This window comes from Mixophyes fleayi, chromosome 4 (genome assembly GCF_038048845.1).
Source record: "Mixophyes fleayi isolate aMixFle1 chromosome 4, aMixFle1.hap1, whole genome shotgun sequence".
In the NCBI taxonomy this organism is placed as follows: domain Eukaryota; kingdom Metazoa; phylum Chordata; class Amphibia; order Anura; family Limnodynastidae; genus Mixophyes; species Mixophyes fleayi.
This window is the reverse complement of record NC_134405.1, coordinates 14,527,369-14,543,906: the sequence shown is the minus strand read 5'-3', so window position 1 is coordinate 14,543,906 and position 16,538 is coordinate 14,527,369. Positions and strand designations below refer to the sequence as shown.

At 43.3% G+C, this 16,538-nt stretch overlaps 2 protein-coding genes and 1 long non-coding RNA gene across 4 annotated transcripts in view; 1 reads left to right on the top strand and 2 right to left on the bottom strand.

Moving 5' to 3' along the window:
- LOC142151046 (uncharacterized) overlaps positions 1-13,798 on the bottom strand; it is a 219,974-nt gene extending 206,176 nt beyond the window's left edge. For both annotated transcript variants that reach the window (XM_075206325.1, XM_075206327.1), the window contains exon 1: positions 13,536-13,798. The gene's annotated coding sequence lies outside the window, so the exon portion shown is untranslated. The remainder of the gene's footprint in view (positions 1-13,535) is intronic.
- Positions 1-16,538, bottom strand: part of LOC142151049 (uncharacterized) — a 97,026-nt gene that overhangs the window by 12,036 nt on the left and 68,452 nt on the right. Inside the window, exons 3-9 of the mRNA XM_075206330.1 lie at positions 10,563-10,956; positions 10,350-10,447; positions 9,810-9,921; positions 9,627-9,724; positions 9,371-9,482; positions 6,102-6,199; positions 5,206-5,317 (exon numbers count right to left, since the gene is read on the bottom strand). Of these exons, the coding sequence (XP_075062431.1) occupies positions 5,206-5,317; positions 6,102-6,199; positions 9,371-9,482; positions 9,627-9,724; positions 9,810-9,921; positions 10,350-10,447; positions 10,563-10,710 (778 nt within the window). The 5' untranslated portion in view covers positions 10,711-10,956. The remainder of the gene's footprint in view (positions 1-5,205; positions 5,318-6,101; positions 6,200-9,370; positions 9,483-9,626; positions 9,725-9,809; positions 9,922-10,349; positions 10,448-10,562; positions 10,957-16,538) is intronic.
- Positions 1-16,538, top strand: part of LOC142151067 (uncharacterized) — a 140,772-nt gene that overhangs the window by 113,872 nt on the left and 10,362 nt on the right. The window lies entirely within an intron of this gene.

Here is a 16,538-nt window from a genome sequence, read left to right as displayed (position 1 = left end):
GTTTCCTCGTGTAATACTTGTTGCCAAAATAAGCCTTCCCGTCAGTCGCCTACAGGGCAATTAATTCCTCTGCCTATTCTGGACAAACCATGGTCTCACCTTAGCACAGACTTTATCACCGACCTACCCCCTAGTAAGAAACATAACACCATCTGGGTTGTGGTAGATCTCTTTTCAAAGATGGCTCATTTCATCCCACTCATTGGCCTTCCTTCTTCCTCAGTCCTTGCTGTGCAGTTCATTAAGGAGATCTTGCGGTTGCATGGTTGCCCCGCTGAAATCGTTTCGGATCGTGGAGACAGTTTGTGTCTAAGTTCTGGCGAGCCTTGTGTAAACTTCTCGGCATCCAGTTGAATTTCTCATCTTCCTATCACCCTCAGTCTAATGGACAGACTGAGCACGTTAATCAAGATTTAGAGACCTTCCTCAGAATGTTTTCCGCTGCTAATCAAGATGATTGGGTAGATCTCCTACCTTGGGCTGAATTTGTACATAACAACGCCCTTCACAAATCAACCTCTGTATCGCCCTTCTCAATTGGGTATGGCATCCATCCATCCTTTCCTAAGTTTACTTCCCTCCCTACCACCCAGGTTCCTGCTGTTAATGCCTTTCAGCGTAGATTTGTGTCAATTTGGAATAAAGTAAGGAATTGTCTCAGGAAATCTTCTAAACGTTACAAGTTTGCGGCGGATAGGAAACGCCGGGCTGCACCTGCTTTCAAGATTGGTGATAAAGTATGGCTTTCTACAAAGAATATTCGCCTCAAAACTCCTTGTATGAAGTTCGCTCCTCGGTTTATTGGTCCTTATGCCATTTCCAAAGTCATTAATCTAGCATGTGTTAAATTATCTCTACCAGCCGCCCTTCAGATCTCTAATTCCTTTTATATCTCGTTGTTGAAACCACTTGTCATCAACCACTTCTCCTCTACCCAAGGTTCATCTGGATCAGGAATTCGAAGTTAAGCAGATTTTGGATTCAAGGTTCTGTAAAGGAGGATTGAAGTATCTGGTAGATGGGAAGGGTTTCGGTGCCGAGGAGCGCTACTGGATCCGCGCAGCGGATGTCCATGCTCCGATTCTTGTTAAGAACTTTCTCAAGAGATTTCCGTTGAAGCCGAACTCAAGGTGTACGGTGCCCACCTTTAAAGGAGGGGTACTAACTCACGGCGCTCATTCGGCTTCCACAACCGAAGACCGAAACACTCACCTGTTCCCCATTGAAGCATACTTCAGCTGCTGGCGTCCTGACTTTGGTTCTGCGCATGCGCAGACCCTAAGCCTTTATGTCCCCTGCACGTTTTCAATTGGTTCTCAGTTCTGGCTCCAAACTTGAAAAGGCACTTCTCCCCCTTCTCCTCAGTGCCTGTTGATCAAGTTACCTGCCTGATTAGAATTAGGGCTAGATATACTAAGCTGCGGGTTTGAAAAAGTGGAGGTGTTGCCCATAGCAACCAATCAGATTCTAGCTGTCATTTTGTAGAAAGCACTAAATAAAAGCTAGAAACTGATTAGTTGCTATAGGCAACATCCCCACTTTTTCAAACCCGCAGCTTAGTAATTCTAGCCCCTAGTCTTGTCTCCTGTACGTTAACCTTGGATGCTCAGTGCCTCCTTGTCCTCGGTACCATGCTGGCTGGATTGTCCACGCTGCACCTGCATCTGTCTCCACTGTGCTGCTATACTACGGGCCCAACTGCCCAAGCTGCACTTGTCTCCATGCCCCCTTTGACTGGACTGTTCACGCTGCACCTATTTTTTGTGCCACTACACTACAGGCTGTACTGCTCAAGCCACACTAGCCTCCATTAACCCGCTAGTTGAATTGTTCACCCCGCATCTGTCTTCACTCCGCAACTTGACTGAAGAGCTTATGCTCCACCTGTATCTAGCAGTCTCCCCTGGCCCTCCGGCCAGAGAGTTTACATTCCATCCACTTCTATTGTGTCTCTTCATAACATATTATTATTTACTCCCTTAAGGTCTCGCATGACACTCCTAGTAGGGGTCGCGACCTGCGGGCGGAGGACGCCGCTAAGTCCAAATCACCTTGCGGTGGTCACTGGTGAATACCATCTGTCCGTTAGACTCCGCGCCCTGCTGGGAGTAGCGCCAAGTTGTGCAGATCCAAGAATCCAGTGTACCAAACCGTGACATACAGTCTCCATTTGCAAACATTTGTGATACAAAATGAGCTGTTCTGAAGAGCTCAGTGACTTCAAGCGTGGTACTGTGATAGGATGCCACCATTGCAATAAGATGGTTCGTGAAATTTCATCCCTGCTGGATATTCCACGGTCAACTGTAAGTGATATTATTAGAAAATGGAAATGTTTAGGAACAACAGCAACTCCATGAAGGGGAAAACCACATAAAATCACACAGGGGGGTCAATGACTGCTAAGGCCCATGGTGCTTAAAAGTTGCCCACACTCTGCTGATTCCAAAGCTGAAGAGTTTTGAACTTCCACTGGCATTAATCTAAGCACAAAAACTGTGCAGCGGGAGCTTAATGGAATGGGTTTCCATGGCCGAGCAGCTGCATGCAAGCCTCACATCACCAAGACCAATGCCAAGTGTTGCATGGAGTGGTGTAAAGCACACTGACACTGGATTGTAGAGCAGTGTAAAGGTATTATGTGGAGCGACGATTCACGCTTCTCTGTATGGCAGTCACATGGGCGAGTCTGGGTTTGGCGGATACCGGGAGAACGTTACCTGCCTGACGGCATTATGCCAGCTGTGAAGTTTGTTGGAAGAGAGATAATGGTATGGGCCGTTTTTCAGGGTTTAGGCTAGGCCCCTTATCTCCAGTGAAGGGCAAACTTAATGCTTCAGCATAACAAGTCATTTTGGACAATGCTATGCTTCCAAATTTGTGGCAACAGGTAGGGGAAGGCCCTTTTCTAATCCAACATGCCCCAGTGCACAAAGCAAGGACTAAAAATACGTAATTTGATTTGAGTTCGGTGTGGAAGAACTTGACTGGCCCGCACAGAGACCTGACCTCAACCCCATCGAAAACCTTTGGGATAAACTGGAACGTAGATTGCGAGCCAGGCCTTCTCGTCCAACATCAGTGCCTGACCACATAAATGATCTACAAAATGAATGGGCACAAATTCCCACAGAAACAAACACTCCAACATCTTGTGAAAAGCCTTCCAAGAAGAGTGGAAGCGGTTATCACTGCAAAAGGGGGACCATCATCATCATTTATTTATATAGCGCCACTAATTCCGCAGCGCTGACCAACTCCATATTACGGTATATGTATTTGAATACAATGTCATTACAGTCCCTGTTGGTGTAATGGTCAAGCGTCCGAATACTTTTGCCCATATCGTGTATGTTACTATGAGTAGGTTGAAATATCCAGCTGTTTAAGTTCAATTTGCAAACTACAAACACTTCATTATAATTATACAACTGCATTACCAAGCACATTGCATAAGCCCAGACACAGTGACACGCAAATTGCATCCAGCTTGGACAATTCCAGCCAAATGCGGACACTGACAAGTAACATTTCCTAATCATACACATTGCCCAGCCAGCATCCTAGAACAGGAAGACTCATTAGCCAGGAAGACTCAATAGCCAGTGACATTGTCCAATCAGACACTGCCCTCACACACAAACACTGGAGCCTCAAAAGTAGAGTAGACATGGGTGTAATTAGCAGTGAGTATGGAATATGGGTTTACACTACTCTTAGGTCTCACATCCTTGCACAGAGAATAGGAGAGCATCAGGACAGATTAGGAGAATGGAGTAGGGCACAGATGGGCAACAACACAAAGTAAAGTATAAGGGCAAAGCTCTGTACAGGGTCAGATCAGCAGAATAAAGAGCAATTGTATAGAGCATACAAGCACGTAGACAGGAGGGGAGATATTGTGCAATGACAGGTGTGTGCAGGCAGGTGGAGTTTGTGTGAAGTGTACTTTGTGATGGGGTGTATATGATCTTAGAGGGAGGAGAATAATCTTATATTCTACATTACTATTACACTGATAATATACAGCTGAGGATCAAATATTCATGGCAATGTCACATGTGGTAATACAGAGAGATGGTGTGACTGGATCACTATTAAATAACTTTTGGTAAAAATGTATTTAAAGCAAATAGCGCAGGGCACTTCTTTATGTAATTGCACGTGCACTTATTTTTTGATATTGTGAGAAAGGAAATCGTTATTTCTGAGACCAGGGGAAGGAATTTGTCTCTTGTTTAACCTTGCTATATTATGTGCCTATTTCTGATGTATATATCTGATACAATGAGCCTGTGATTAGCAAGACTTTGGTGTATTGTGATGTGGGGAAGTAGCTTGTTTTGGGTTTTTGTTGTTGTTGTTCTGTGGGAATGGGTATTCGGCGACTGTCTGAAGTACTCGTGCCAGTTAGACCTTTTGACTTGCTAGTGGGGATCTCCTGCTTCTGAAATAAGATCCAGGAAATCACAGCAAGGGTTTTAAGAATTTCATAGCCAAGAATTAGTGGCTTTGCAATGCACCTAAATCTATATTTGTGTAAATAGAGTATATCCTGATGCTAAAAAATAGCATGTGTCTGAAAGGTATAAATGCACTGACTTGTACACTTAAATGTATCATTCTGATGTTCCATCTGACCTGACCACTTATACCTTAAATCAGTGGGACTTTCCCTGTCAGGACACTTAAGCAATAAACATCACTCTATGATGTGAGGAGGAGGCTGGTCAGATCTCTGGGCTGGTAGCACACAATGATATGATGTGAGGAGGAGACTGGTCATTCCTCTGGGTTGGTAGCACACAATGATATGATGTGAGGAGGAGACTGGTCAGATCTCTGGGCTGGTAGCACACAATGATATGATGTGAGGAGGAGACTGGTCAGATCTCTGGGCTGGTAGCACACAATGATATGATGTGAGGAGGAGACTGGTCAGATGTCTGGGTTGGTAGCTCACAATGATATGATGTGAGAAGGAGACTGGTCAGATGTCTGGGCTGGTAGCACACAATGATATGATGTCAGGAGGAGACTGGTCAGATGTCTGGGCTGGTAGCACACAATGATGTGATGTGAGGAAGAGAACAAGAGTCTAATAGGGGCTGATGGCTCTGGACTCTCCTACTGGACAGATACATTTTCCTCATTAGTTTGTATTGACACAGGAGAGTGTAGAATAAATGATTGTTTATTACTCACCTGTGCTGATATCTGTAGGGATTTCGTCCTCCTTACACAGAGGATCACCCCTTACATACGTCTCTTCCTCTCCTTCTGTCGTTTCTACTTTAATATCAGTCAAGACGTCACCCTAAATAACCAAAAAAACAATAACAATATCACCATCACTTTAATGTATTATATGGCGCCACAGAATCCGCAGCACCACACAATCAACAAAAAATAAACCCCAAAAAATACAGATAAGTAACGGACAAGAGAAACAATATAATCAGTAAAAATCAATGCAAGAGACAATAGAGAAAGCAACTACATAAGAAGACAACTAGAACAACAAAAGGATAGGAGGTAGAGAGAGTCAAACTTGTGAGAGTTACATTAAGAGTATTATGGTAATAAAATATATCATATCTAATAATATCTGATTTAATCATTTGAGATGAAACAGAAGAATACCAGTGTATAAGATCCAAACAGCTCATTTATATGGGCAACTCAGTGGCCTAGTGGTTAGCACTTCTGCCTCACAGCACTGGGGGTCATGAGTTCGATTCCCGACTATGGCCTTATCTGTGTGGAGTTTGTATGTTCTCCCTGTGCTTGCGTGGGTTTCCTCCGGGTACTCCGGTTTCCTCCCACACTCCAAAAACATACTGGTAGGTTAATTGGCTGCTATCAAAATCGACCCTAGTCTCTCTCTCTCTGTCTGTCTGTGTCTGTGTGTGAGTGTGTGTCTATATTAGGGAATTTAGACTGTAAGCTCCAATGGGGCAGGGACTGATGTGAATGAGTTCTCTGTACAGCTCTGCGGAATTAGTGGCGCTATATAAATAAATGATGATGATGATGATGATAGATTTAATAAAGTCACTTTGGCATTTAGGTATTTGGCAAGACCCTGAAATGTGTTATACCTGATACTTCTGCGGGATAATGGGATTTTCCTGTGTACAATCCTGTGGATAAAGAGGACGGAGATATCTCTGTGGGGTATTTCTGTTACTGGATCCATCTGTAGGAAACAGACACCGATTGAATACATCTCAAACACCCTCAACTTTCAACCTTCTAGCAATAACAGAAACATGGCTCACGCAATCAGACACTGCCTCACCTGCAGCCCTTTCACATGGTGGTCTCCATTTCACCCACACCCCCAGACCTGGAGGCAGACAAGGAGGGGGGGTTGGACTACTTCTCTCCCCACAGTGCACATTCACAGTTCTACCAAATGTCCCATCACTCACATTCACATCTTTTAAAGTAGATACTGTTAAGGTTTTTAACCCGTTCTCTATGCGTGTTGCGGTCATCTATCGTCCCCCTGGTCCACACCAACAATTTCTTGAACACTTCTCTGCGTGGCTCCCTCACTTCTTATCCTCTGACATCCCCACCATCATCATGGGTGATATCAACATCCCTATTTCTAATCCACGTTCAAATGCTGCTTCCAAACTACTCTCTCTAACCTCCTCACTTGACCTCTCCCAGTGGATTGAATCCGCTACTCATCAGGATGGCCACAGTCTTGATCTTGTTTTCTCTAGACTATGCTCAGTTTCTGATTTCCTTAACACTCCTTTCCCCCTCTCGAAACATCACCTTATTAGATACTCGCTCACCCCCTGTTCTTTACTCTCCCTAGTGTCAAACTCTTCCAAGCCTCCTCACAACTGCAGGAATATCAACTCTATTGATCTTTAACAGTTTTCCACCTCTCTCCAACACCTTCTCACCCCAATTTCTACATTCTCTTCCCCTGATCGGGCAGTACCCCATTTTCACCAAACCCTAGCAACTGCCCTGGATCAAGTGGCTCCAGCGACACTACATATTCCGCGTAGACTTTGTGCCAACCGTGGCACACTAAAGTAACACAAACTCTCCAATAACTTTCTCATAAAGCAGAACGTCACTGGCGTAAATCTTGTACCTCTAACGATTTCATCACATATACTGATATCTACCACTCCTATAGAAATGCTCTGGACACTGCTAAACAAACATACTTCCAATCTCTCATCTATGCTCAGGCTTCTAACCCCAAACACCTTTTTAACACATTTAAATCTCTTCTGAATCCTCCCGCCCCAAATCCTCCAACTAACATCAGTGCCCAGGATCTTGCTTCCTATTTCAAGGACAAAATAGATAAGATCAGACTTGAAATGGTATCATCTCCCTCGACAACCAATCGCCTCAATTCCTTTGTAGCACTCTCTGACACTCTCTCTTCATTTTATCCTACAAATGAAGAGGAAGTTTCTACTCTCTTCTCATCTTCCTACTCTACCTCCTGTCCTCTTGATCCCATTCTCTCACAAATTGGTAGGTCCCTGTCTCCTGTGCTCATTTCCCATCTAACTAAAATCTGTAATCTAACTCTTTCTACTGGTATTTTTCCATCACTATTCAAGCACGCAGTGATTACTCCCATTTGAAAAAAAAAAATTCTGACCCTAACTCTCTCGCAAATTACCGACCCATCTCTCAGCTCCCATGCCCCTCCAAGCTTCTCGAGAGAATTGCCTACACTCGCCTCACACACTTTCTTACAGCAAACAACCTATTGGATCCTCTTCAGTCAGGCTTTCACTCTCAACACTCCACAGAGACTGCGCTGACCAAGGTTGTCAATGATTTGATCACAGCAAAAAGAAAAAAACATTACTCTCTTCTAATTCTCCTGGATCTCTCGGCTGCATTTGACACTGTTGACCACTCTCTCCTCATACAAACGCTACAATCCCTAGGTCTTGAAGGCACTGTCCTATCCTGGTTCTCATCCTACCTATCTAATCGATCTTTCAGTGTTAATTTCTCTGGATTCACCTCTGCTCCGCTTCCTTTATCATTTGGAGTACCACAAGGCTCAGTCCTAGGTCCTCTGCTATTCTCTATCTACACCACTTCTCTTGGAAAACTAATAAGCTCCTTTGGATTTCAGTATCATCTCTATGCGGATGATACACAAACCTATCTATCCTCTCCTGATCTTTCACCATCTGTGGTGTCTCGCATTACTGACTGTCTTTCTGCCATTTCATCTTGGATGTCTTCTCGCCAACTCAAACTGAATCTTTCAAAAACTGAATTAATAATATTCCCACCCAAAAACAGACGCTTCCTGCCTGATATTTCTATTTCTGTTGATAACTTGACCATAAATCCCACCCACAAGCTCGCTGCCTAGGTGTAATCCTGGCTCACAACTATCCTTTGTTCCCCACAGCGACTCTATATCTAAATCATGTTACATACATCTAAAGAGCATTTCCAGAATACGCACATATCTTACACAAGACACCGCAAAAACCTTAATTCATGCACTTATCATCTCCAGCATCGACTATTGCAATTCAATCCTTACTGGTCTTCCCAAAGTCAGACTTGAACCCCTATAACCTATTTTGCATGCAGCAGCTAGATTGATTTTCCTTGCAAACCGTTCTTCCTCTGCTGAGCCTCTCTGTCAGTCTCTACATTGGTTGCCTGTATTTCAACGAATCCAATATAAAATTCTTCTACTAACATACAAGTCCATCAACATAATTGCACCGACATACAATTCCTCACTTGTCTCAAAATATCTCCCTACTCTACACATCCGTTCTCCACAAGATCTGCGTCTCTCTTCCACTCTCATCACATCCTCCCATTCTCGGTTACAGGACTTTTTTCAGGCTGCACCCACTTTGTGGAATTCCCTCCCTCCCACAGTAAGACTTTCCTCTAGTCTTCAAACCTTCAAGCTTTCTCTGAAAACCCACCTCTTCAGACAAGCTTATAATATTCCTTATCCACCATCTTAATCTCCCTAGGTTACCCTATTATCACCCTCTACACAGCTAACACAAGATAACAACCCTCCGACCAACATTGCCACACACACAGCCCACTCAATACTATTACCTTTGCATTCTAGCTGGTCCATTGTGCAATATGATGTAGCACATGCCCTTGTGTTTCAAACTCTCATTGTCCCATAGATTGTAAGCTTGCGAGCAGGGATCTCTTACCTCTCTGTCTGTATTTATTACCCAGTATTGTCTTATTAATGTTTGTCCCCAATTGTAAAGCGCTACGGCATTTGCAGGCGCTATATAAATAATGTTGATGATGATGATTATTTACATAAACAGAATGTGACTTTTTTCTGTAATAAGTGTTTATTACTCACCTGTGCTGATATCTGTAGGGATTTCCTCCTCCTTACACTGCTGATCACCCCTCACATACGTCTCTTCCTCTCCCTCTGTAATTTCTACTTTAATATCAGTCAGGACATCATCCTAAATAGCCCACAAAACAATACAAATATATTTAATAATATCTGATTTAATAATTTGTGATGAAACAGAAGAATATCAAACAGCTCTTTTACAGATCATATAATGAAAAGTAATTTTGGGATTTTGTGAGACAATAAAATCTACCTGATACTCCTGTGGGATAATGGGATTTTCCTGTCTACAATCCTGTGAATAAAGAGGACGGAGATATCTCTGTGGGGTATTTCTGTTACTGGAACCATCTGTAGGAAACATACATGGACTGATTACATTGTTTACATAAACAGAATATGTGATTCCTTTCTGTAATATATGTTTATTACTCACCTGTGCTGATATCTGTAGGGATTTCCTCCTCCTTACACTGCTGATCACCCCTCACATACGTCTCTTCCTCTCCTTCTATCGTTTCTACTTTAATATCAGTCAAGATGTCACCCTAAATAACCAACAAAACAATAACAATATCATCATCATCTTAATTTATTAATTTGGTGCCATAGAATCCGCAACACCACACAATCAACAATAAATAAACCGAAAAAAAATACAGATAAGTAAAGGACAAAAGAAACAATATAATCAGTAAAAATCAATGCAAGAGACAATAGAGAAAGCAACTACATAAGAAAACAACTAGAATAAAGGAAGCAATACAAAGAGGATAGGAGGTAGAGAGCCAAACTTGTGAGAGTTACATTAAGAGGATTATGGTAATAAAATATATCATATCTAATAATATCTGATTTAATAAATTGAGATGAAACAGAAGAATATCAGTGTATAAGACCCAACACAGTTTTTTTTACAGATCATAAATTAGAAAATTCACTTTGGTATTTTTCGAGACCCTAAAATGTCGTCTACCTGATACTCCTGCGGAATACTGTGATTTTCCTGTTTACAATTTTGTGAATAAAGAGGACACGGACATCTCTCTGGGGTATTTCTGTTACTGGATCCATCTGTAGGAAACAAATTGTGACTAAATACATTGTACACATGTAATTCTCAGATGAGTATCTATGTGGCCCCTCAAAACTATTCTCTCGTCTACAATAACAGAAATTCTCCTCTTACCCAGTGATGTGAAGATCCGATGATTCTCCATCCTCACGTCCTCGTACAGACCCTTGTGTCCTCCTAAATACTTCCACTCCTGCACAGAGAAATACACAGTGACATCCTGAGACCTTATAGGAATCTGACTACACAATGACACAGTCATCACCCAGACACATCCCCTGGTGTTACTGTATAATGCCCCATTCCCAGCAGTCACCTCTCCAGTCACCAGCTGAATGATCTTGTTGGTCAGTTCCAGGATCTTCTGGTCATTGTTTCTCCCATGTATCAGTGAGTGAGGTTCAGGCACCGTGATGGGGATCTGGGTCCTGCTCAATCCTCCTGACACACAGGGGCGGCTCCTGGGTGTCACACACTCACCAGATCTCTTGATCACAACTGTGTAATCCTGTGTATTGAGAGAGACATTAATAAAAAGGTAAATAAAACTACACATATTGTGCAATATACTGTATACAATAATGGTCTATTTTACAAACCCCCTATAACATATGTAATGTTTCCTGTTGTGAACTAACAGTGCTGCTCCTATAGCCCCCTCCTCCATGATGATCTCAATCCCCTAATTGCAAAACTTACACCTAAAAATACAACAAAAGCTGCAGATCCCAAAGTCTCATGAATATATTAGTGATAGAAAAACAACATAGTGCTGGGATATATGTACAATGTACTTCATTCATAAACTGTATGACTGATGTACATAGCATCTAACCAATCGGATAGGCTCTTCTCACGCTGACCAATCCTAGTGAAGTCACTCTGTTTGGTTATAATGATTGGCTCTAAGCCGGTCATTTACGAGGCGGCTCCTCTGAGGAGCCGTCCTTTTGGCTTTCATGTGGGTTTTTTATTTTAATCCTTTGGATCACGAGGACCCCAGATCTAAGTGAGAAATAAAGCTGAGAAGAGGGGTTTGTGGTTGTTTTATTTGTAATAAAGGTCATTTCCAACGGCATCTATTTTCCAGTGTGATTTTCCAGGTGCAATACAGGTCCCAGTGGGCACTGCATGCCAGGGAATGCTGGTGCTTGTAGTTCCCTGTGCTGATTAATTCTAAACGGGATCAATTCCCAATTATACACTGGAGTGAATAGCAACCTGGCATCCAATACCTTCCTGGTCACACCGATATCACATACCTGATCCACACTGATCACAATACACGTCACTCTGATACCACACACCTGATAGACACAGATAGCTATACACGGGCTACACATACATCACACACCTGGTATCACTTTACACTGGTATAACACACCTGATACACACCGATCACATTTGACAGTTCAGACTGCTCACTACACACAGGTTACACAGATATCACACACCTGATTCACAGAGATCACTATACACAGGTTACACTGGTATAACACACCTGATACACTGTGATGAAAGCTGTTGAGAAAGGGTGGGGTACACAAGGTCACACACCCCTAGGCTGCTATCATTAAAACTGCACATGGAGGCCTGGCAGGTGGTTTAGATGTCCCGAATCTTAAGAAATACTTCTATTGGGCTCTCTTAACACAATGTATTCAGTGGCATTCTCCTCCTGGCTCTCGAGTTTGGGTTGATATGGAATCTAACTCGCTTTCCTCTCTCTCCACTTCTACGCTCCTCTGGACCCCACGTTCCCCATGGTCTCCTGAGGCCACTCCCATCCGGTCATTAACTTCATTATAATTTGGTCTTGCTGTAATTGTATTTCTAAATTTATAAATACACCTGTACATTGTACCCTTGTTTTCAGTAGGCCCTCACTGTGCGTAAGTCACAGGATTTGTTCTGGAGCCCTGGACCTTCTCTTCTTAAATATATCTTGGTGGAGATGTCTCCTATCCCCAGCCTAGCTTACACTGGACTCACTTCCTCTCCTGCTGGCCTCTATAGATGCTCTCCAGTGGACTGTCCAGACACCCCTTTAATAAATTATGTATATCTGTGAACTGATCCCATAGTTAAAATGGTATAAAATCTTCATTATTGCTGTTATGGATACAGGGTTTAATAATGAAACTCTAGGCCAGGGGTCGGCAACCCCCGGCACGCGCGCCAGAAGTGACACATCGACTACTTCTGTCTGGCACTCCCCAGCTGTTAAACTAAAGAAGCCGAAGATGAGTGAAATGGAGCTGCTGTGTGTTTGGTTATCTACGGCTGCTTTATAGTGAGGCAGCTCCTGTGGATGATAGATGTGTACTCCAGAGGTAAGTATGAGGCATAGGAGGAACTGGGGGCACAACTATGAGGCATAGGAGGAACTGGGGGCACAACTACTGGGCATAGGAGGAACTGGGGGCACAACTATGAGGCAGAGGAGGAACTGGGAGCACAACTATGAGGCATAGGAGGAACTGGGGGCACAACTATGAGGCATAGGAGGAACTGGGGGCACAACTATGAGGCATAGGAGGAACTGGGGGCACAACTATGAGGCATAGGAGGAACTGGAGGCACAACTACTGGGAATAGGAGGAACTGGGGGCACAACTACTGGGCATAGGAGGAACTGGGGGCACACATATGATGCATAGGTGGAACTGGGGGCACCACACTTTATCTTTAATGGGTATTTTGGGAAAATTATTATCAGCAGTGTCCGCTCTGTACAATAACCCTCAAGCAATGGTTTCTGCAAACCGGATATCCTGCTTTTGGTTATGAAACCCAATCATCCCTCCTGAATCCCTGGAAGGAATTAGACTCTTATGCCGCTCTCGGGCTATAAATCTTCTCTGTGTTTCCTTCCCATCCCCTCTTCCCTCCTACATGGACAGGTCAGGAGTAACAGGGTGGGAGCACCGTGGGCTGGACTGGGTCAGATCAGGATTCTAAGTAACGTCGCTCAAGTGGAGCCGAGACCCCAGAGAGGTGGACAGGAATCATTATTATTACTGTGATATATATATATATATATATATATATATATATATATATACATATATATACATAAATACATACATAGATATCTCCAGCATCCGGTCCACCCCGGGATCACTTGGTCACTGAGGTGCCCCTGCAGGATTGAGAGCTCCTGGGTCTGAGTTATCTCTCACAAGAAAAAGAAAGAATCAAGAAAAGAGTTCAAACAAGTTTTTATACTTACACCAGAGTTGACCTGTTCAGGTTGCACCATTTGAAAAATCAAAACAAAGCAAAAAAAGATTTCACACACAGGGCCACTGACCCTATACATTTACCTAAATCATAGGAAAACGGCACATATACACAGACACACATTTTATATATATATATATATATATATATATATATATATATATATATATAAACAAAAACAGACATAGGTCCTCTGCACTCACCATGTACAGACTGGGGTGCAAGAGGGGGTTGCCCACATTGTATAGACAAGAAAACAGGGATACTCTGCACTCTCCAAACACACAATTAATGCTATATCAAGTACTGTTCTATATTAAAAACAGGGAATGTTAGTTCCACATATTGCAATATATGTTTAATATGTTTAAGCTTTGGCGTCAGTTGGTCAGCTTAAACATATATTGCAATATGTGGAACTAACATTCCCTGTTTTTAATATAGAACAGTACTTGATATAGCATTAATTATGTGTTTGGAGAGTGCAGAGTATCCCTGTTTTCATATATATATATATATATATATATATATATATATATATATATATAGTAGAACTGAGGTATACATTTTAGGATATACTTATATAGGTAATTCTTATGGATTTCCAGTTATCTAAATAAACGTAAAAGAATATTCATATTAGAATGTAACCAATAGAAAGCCATTTCTGTCATGAAAAACACAATATAAGATTTACCTGGATACAGGAATAGACATTATTGTACGTTTTACAAGCATATAGAAACACTGAAACTAGTAATGATGGTTTGAATTTGGATTTTATTTCAAACATGACACACAGCAAGGATCAGCAAATCAGTTCTATAGCTGCATTTTATTAACACATTTTACTATTTCTGGATTTTATTAGGCTGGTTATAATAAAGTTACTCACACACAAAAAATTTAAATTATTTTAAAGCATAGTAATAAAGCAATAAATATTTCTTAAATAGTATCAGTGTATCTTGATTTGCCTTCATTATTTATATATAACGGCCTACATAGAGTGTTATAAATGTATAATGCAAACAAATGGTGTCAGTTTGTATGACTGTAGAAGGGAATCCTGGGGGCATATTTATTTAAAAGAAATTTTATTACAGATAATATCTGGTTGGCTTTGTCGTTAATAAAACTGATGTTTTAAAAAACACGGCATAACGCTGCTTCATAAATATACCCCCTGGTCTTAGTATATTGCAGGTGAGCTGTCCCTGTATATTGTGTGTAAGAGGGAGACTGGGAATGTGGACGTAACATGGGCAGTAGCCCCTATACTGTACCTACGATGGAATGGGGTCTATACTGTGACAATTACAATGGGGGAAAAAAAGTACAGTGGGATGGTGCGAGGGGCCCATGCTTGTAATGTTACTTCAGTATACCATAGCAACATCTGACAAAAAGGTCTAAAAACACTGAAGCAGTAAACTTTGTGAAAACCAATACTTGTGTCATTGTCTAAACTTGTGTCCATGACTGTATAGTGGGACGGTGCAAAGGACTGTGGAAAAGGTGCGAGGGGCCCTGTGGGACGGTGCGAGGGGCCCTGTGGGACGGTGCGAGGGGCCCTGCGGGACGGTGCGAGGGGCCCTGCGGGACGGTGCGAGGGGCACTGCGGGACGGAGCGAGGGGCACTGCGGGACGGCGCGAGGGGCCCTGTGGGACGGCGCGAGGGGACCTGTGGGACGGCGCGAGGGGCCCTATGGGACGGTCTGAGGGGCCCTGTGGGACGGTGCGAGGGGCCCTGTGGGAGGGTGCGAGGGGCCCTGTGGGATGGCGCCAGGGGCCCTGTGGGACGGTGCGAGGGGCCCTGCGGGACGGTGCGAGGGGCCCTGCGGGACGGTGCGAGGGGCCCTGCGGGACGGAGCGAGGGGCACTGTGGGATGGGCAGACATGGACCACTCTGTCCTTGTGTAAGAACTGTGTATGTATATGGAGGTGTTTATGGATGTGGATCACATGATAGGTGGGGGGTGAGTGTAGTATTAGGTCTGAGGAATAACCACTGGGGGCTTTGCAGCAGGACACAGTCAGACTGTAACAATGTGATCCTGGCTGTGTCTGCGGGGACTGATGGTGATGAAATGTATGGTGGGAAGGGAGGTGCTGGTGTCTGTGGGGACATAAGATAATAGTCTATGTGATATGTATAAGGGGTGGAAGGGGGATGGATTCTGCTGGCTGCAGCACAATGAGGATTATGTAGCAGCTGATGTGAGAGCTCAGCCGCATGTATGAGGTCCTGATGGCCGGGAGGCTGCACATAAACATGGGGTAACTATATGGGGGTAATTCCTGCTGTCTGATATATTATTATTATAGGAGATATTACCTCAGTCTGGTACAGGGCCCGGATGTTGTATATGGACGACTGAGGGCGGCGCTCCAGGTTCAGACATGGCGTCTGAGGAGTACGTGGCCACGCCCCCTGTGCAGTGTAAGCGGCGACAATAGTGTGTCTGGGAGACTAAGGGAAAATGGCCGCCGCCGGTATCGAGGACAAGACAGTAATACTATTTATTTTACGATGGTGATTAAATTGTTACAATCAGATTTAGGATGTTCTGTGTTGGAGACATTGTTTATATTTCCCTGCAGATGTCACAGAGCCTCTCCCTGATTGGTTCCTGCTGCTACTGAGCAGCTCCCACTAGTAGGAGGAGCGTGTACTGCGGGCCCCGCCCCCGCACTCGCCACACTCATCTATGGGCAACTTACTGAGAGACTGGAGGTAATCAGACCTGTGGGAGAATGATATTGTACAAAGGTCTGTGTGTGTCCTGTATGTATGTGTGTATATGTATGTATGTGTGTATGTATGTATGTATGTGTGTGTGTATG